General features: G+C 32.9%; 1 protein-coding gene and 1 pseudogene across 1 annotated transcript; one reads left to right on the top strand and one right to left on the bottom strand.

Annotated features, from left to right (window-relative positions):
• Window positions 1-626: 626 nt before the first annotated feature.
• LOC104112241 (germin-like protein subfamily 1 member 20) lies at window positions 627-1,575 on the bottom strand. Its single transcript, XM_009622109.4, has 2 exons — window positions 1,385-1,575; window positions 627-1,298 (listed from the first exon to the last, which is right to left on the bottom strand). Exons 1-2 carry the CDS (start codon window positions 1,506-1,508, stop codon window positions 736-738), a joined length of 687 nt encoding a protein of 228 aa, XP_009620404.2. The 5' UTR covers window positions 1,509-1,575; the 3' UTR covers window positions 627-735.
• Window positions 1,576-2,379: 804 nt separating this feature from the next.
• Window positions 2,380-3,993, top strand: LOC108947893 (putative germin-like protein 2-1; annotated as a pseudogene).
• Window positions 3,994-4,747: the final 754 nt, after the last annotated feature.

Raw genomic sequence — 4,747 nt, 5'->3', positions numbered from 1 at the left:
ATCTTAGATGGTATTAAAAATTTGGAATTGATTGAATGATTGTTCAAAAAATTTCTATTTGATTTAGCCGATAAGCCGCCCGATAATTGTTAATCTGATACCAATCCGCTTGTTGTCTTATTGGATGGCTAGCGGATTACTATATTTATAATCCGATAACCGTTAAGCCGAACCGTTAAGCGTAATTATCCCGAAAAGCACCCCTAAATTGCTGATATCAACCTTCGTTGTACAACTACTACTACTTGATTTGCTATCAAGGACAGTCAACCTATGTTAACAATTACGTCAATAATCGCCCTTTTTAATTAAATCCTTCTTTCTTTGAATCAATAAGCACAACAAAAATAAAGTACTTACTTAAATAACACTTGCTTACTGTATCTTTTTCAAAAATTTATACAAAAATGGCAAATAATTGAGTGCTAATCTATTGTTTTCAGAAACGCCTCATTTTTTTTAATCATAAGCATGCATGCTAATAATAACGTAGAGCAAAATATCACAAATTGGTACTATAAACTGGTGTATGAGTCGGAGAACATAACCACAACAAATGATAAATATAAACTTTTGCTAAAACAAACAGTAAAAAAGTTCCTCCTTTAGTACATCAAATACAAAGATCAAGGAAAACCATTCCATAGGACTAGATCCTGAATTTTATTTATGATTTCTTAAATTCCAAAAACAAGCATAAATAATATCATAGTATTATTTGGCTTTTACCAAAATTTAGTTGTTGTCCCACCAGAATTGTGATTGAAGATAATTGATCACTTTCTTATCAACTTGGAATGCTTTGGCGAGGACATCGTCATTAATTGGTGGATCTGAGCCAAAAACTGCATTAGCAATAGTGATAACTCCTGGATTTTGACTGCTGAGTCCAGCAAATGCAACAGCCGTCGTCTTTCCAATGTTAAACTGAAAATGAATGAGACCTATTGGAAAAACGAACACATCTCCAGGTTTTAGAATCTTTGTAAAGAGTTTGTTCTTCATATTTGGTCCGGGATTTGAAAGGACAAAACCGACATAGAGAGTACCCTCGAGTACAACAAGAATCTCAGCTGCTCTAGGGTGAGTATGAGGTGGGTTGAGACCATATGGTGCATAATCAATACGAACTAATGAAATGCCTAGAGTGTTAAGTCCAGGTAAGTTGCCGACGTTCACAGCAGTTACAGCTGATCCAACTTGATTTGAAGTATTTCCAGGTATGTTTAGGCCTGATTTGAAGAAGTCATCAGCATTGACAACCTTTGGATCCTTGCATATTTTTCCATTCACGAAAACTGCGTAAAAATCATTATTAGAAAGTGAAAATAACAACAAGTACAAGTGAAAAACAAATAATCAAATTCGTAGTTCGATAATTTACCAGCAGCCATAGAGTCGTTAACAGCAACACAAAAATCTTGTAAAGGACTAGGATCATATGCATGGCTTATTGAAGAGACAATAGCCAAAATGCCAATGGTTAATACAAACAACTTGAGAGCCATTGCAAATTAGAGAAAACTCTGTATATATATTGAAACACTTTGTTTATCTGCAAGAAATATGATTAGAGAGGTGTGCCTATTTATAGATGAAAATTTGTTTGAATCAGTATTCAAACTTCCCCTAAACAAAGTGTGGAATAGGCTTCTGCATTATCAAGTAAACAATGGTGAATTTTCAAACATTTGTGTCGTGATGTTCCGTCAACAACTATAACGACTAAATCTTAAATTTTCTTATAACGTACAAACAGTTAGCAACTACTACTATAAGAGACTATCATATTTTTCGTGGACTTAATTAAAGCAGTTAAATCCTCCAGATCATTATAGAAAAAGAAAGGAAACGATTAGGAAGGGAAGTTGAGATATGATAGAAACTTTCCAACTATAGAAATACTCAGATACGGAGATATCTAGAAGCTACACTTCCATATTAATTTCTATAGTAGTAGACGTAGAAACACTCACAAATTTGCTCAATACACAGGGGAAATTAGAAATTAAAACTTGCACATTGTATTAGTAGTAATAAGAAATTGGTTAATTAGTATGGTACATTTTGAACTGGTAAATAAATGTGAATTATTTGAACTGATAAAATGTTATTCCCATTCCTTACAGACTAGTAAAATGGTTCCGCCAACAAGTAACAATGACACCCCTCCCTTTTGCTCATACTACTCCCATTTCAATTAAGCATATGTAAACTATTGAAAGATTTAAAGCATAATAATACCTTCTCTTTTCTAAATTCTTACTTTGCAACTCTTGTAATAATACTGACCATTTCCATTAAGTCTAGGGAAAGTAAGATTTAGTCTCTGTAGTTGTTGACGAAGGGTTCACGATTTTGGTTTATTAGAAACTAATCATGGAAGACTTGGTAATTAAGAAGCCTAATTCATTATTTATTTTGGGGAGTTTTATTGGCCTTAAATGCCTATAATTAAAGTACTTATTTCATGATTTTCAATTGGGGTTTTCTAATTTCTTTGTTTGTAATTATTGTTCTTTATATACAGTTTTCGTTAATGAAAAAATTTACAAGGACCCAAAACTTGTCACGGCTGATGACTTCTTCAGACCAGGTTTAAACAAGCCTGGAAATACATCAAATAATCAAATTGGATCAGCTCAGTATAACTGCTGTAAACGTCAACAATTTAACTGGACTTAATACTCTAGACATTTCTTTAGCTCGTATTGATTTTGCACGACGGGGTCTTAATCCACCTCATACGCATCCTAGAGGAACTGAGGTTCTTGTTGTTCTTAAGGGAAGAACAAGCTCTTCAGCAAGATTTACACGGGAGTTTCTTGGGGGTCTTTTATATATATATATATATCCATTTTCAACTTTATGTGGGTAAGACTAATGTCATTGCAGTGGCTGGTCTCAGTAGCCAAAATCCAGGAGTTATCACTATTGCAAATGTAGTATTTGGGTCAGATCGATCCACCAATTAACAATTATGTCCTCGCCAAAGCATTCCAAGTTCACGAAAAAGTTATTGATTATCTTCAACAGTGGCGGAGCCACATTCAATTAAGGGTGTCAATTGATATCGCTTCGCTGAAAATTTACGTTGTATTACTAGATAATTATTTTTGTTTTATGAATATTTACTATATGTTGATCTCGCTTGACTTTTCAGTGTATATAATTGTTTATATTTTGATACCCCTTTGTAAAAATCTGACCCCACCACTAATCTTCAAGCAAAATTTTGGTGGGACAACAACTAAATTAAAGAGAGTAAATCAACTAGCCATGTTTTCTTGAAACTTACAATTTGATGATATTCCTAATTACGTATATGCTATGATCAAGATATAGTATACGCAATAAGATTGAAAAAAATTGAAGATCAAGATACTGTACGCAAATATTTTAATTGGGCATGAGTCTTTTAATAAGGAACTGACACGTGGCCCTCTGTGAAAAATAAGGGCAAATTTGTTTCATAATATAATTGTAGGGTTTGAAATGACCAAATAGTTTATATAACGAAGGATATGTTTAAACAATTTTCGACAGTAGAAGAATATATTTGACCATTTTCCATTTTTTCTAATATCATATTTTGTACTTCTTTTCTTAGTTAAATTTAGTAATATGTAAAGCTTAAGTGAGGTCTTCAAAATTATTCAAAAATAAAAAATTGCATGAAATTCAATCCAAACAGAGGGTTTTCAGTGACGATGATAGCGACTACTTTAGTCGCCACCAAAAGCAAGCACCAAGTTGCCGAATTATATGCTGCTGTTTTTAGTAAAGACTACATCAAATCTATTTGTGACACATTTATTTATTTTTGTGGCCAAAATCTTTGTCACATAAGCTAATTTACTTTATTATTAGCTTTTGTGGCGATTAACCTCGCTATAAAAGTAAACTAATATGCCAAAAACTAAATTAAAGATAGTTGCCGCTGGAATTGGCAAATGTATAGACGAAATGGTCGCCACCAAAAGTGGCCACTGAAAACTCCTGCCTTGTTTCTTAGAACGTGATGTTGATATCAACCATCGTTGTACAACTGCTACTACTTGATTTGGTATACATTTTTATTTTCAAAGCAGTTAACCTATGCTGACAATTAAGTCAACAATTGTCCTTTTTAATTTTGTATGTGGTGGCTGGCTTGATTAATTCCTTTTTTCTTACTTTCTATCTTTGAATGAATAAACACAATAAACATAAAGGACTTAAATAACAATTGCTTGCTGTATCTTTTTCTAAATTATATAGCAAATAATTGAGCGCTAATATGTTGTATTCAGAAACGCATCTGTTTACCCTTAAAATGGATAAGAATTGAATTTATACGCGGTTTTAAGGATAAATGAATTAATTCGACAATAGAGATCAATAACGTTAGATAAGTGACTTAAATATAAAATAAATAACCAAACCAGGTGTGATGTTGAGTTTGGGCTCGGACCTAAGCTTAGCGATTGTTCTGTCCTCGATTCGGGACCAAATATATATGAAGAACTATGAGAAAAATAAGAATTTTTGAATAACATAGAAGGAAAGAAAAAAGTTATTATTGTCTTGATATGCGTGTTCCTGTCTATTGAATAAAAAACTTTCTCTTTATAGTAGGGGAGTTTTACCCTCAGTACAATACTAAAAAAGGTAAGAATCCTCTTTGTATATCAATTAATATGCCACCGACATCGGGCGAGATCTGCACCGTGATATCTGGTTGGGTATGGATATCACGGCTCTTTGT

The sequence above is a fragment of the Nicotiana tomentosiformis genome, chromosome 1 (genome assembly GCF_000390325.3).
Source record: "Nicotiana tomentosiformis chromosome 1, ASM39032v3, whole genome shotgun sequence".
Lineage (NCBI taxonomy): Eukaryota > Viridiplantae > Streptophyta > Magnoliopsida > Solanales > Solanaceae > Nicotiana > Nicotiana tomentosiformis.
This window is presented reverse-complemented; position numbering and strand designations above follow the sequence as displayed.

Bases quoted from the DNA above. Each gene is read 5' to 3' on its own strand.
- LOC104112241 (XM_009622109.4), bottom strand. From the start codon at position 1,508: ATGGCTCTCAAGTTGTTTGTATTAACCATTGGCATTTTGGCTATTGTC. The intron at 1,299-1,384 runs GTAAATTATCGA...ATTTTTACGCAG, and splicing joins TAACGACTCTATGGCTGCTG to TTTTCGTGAATGGAAAAATA.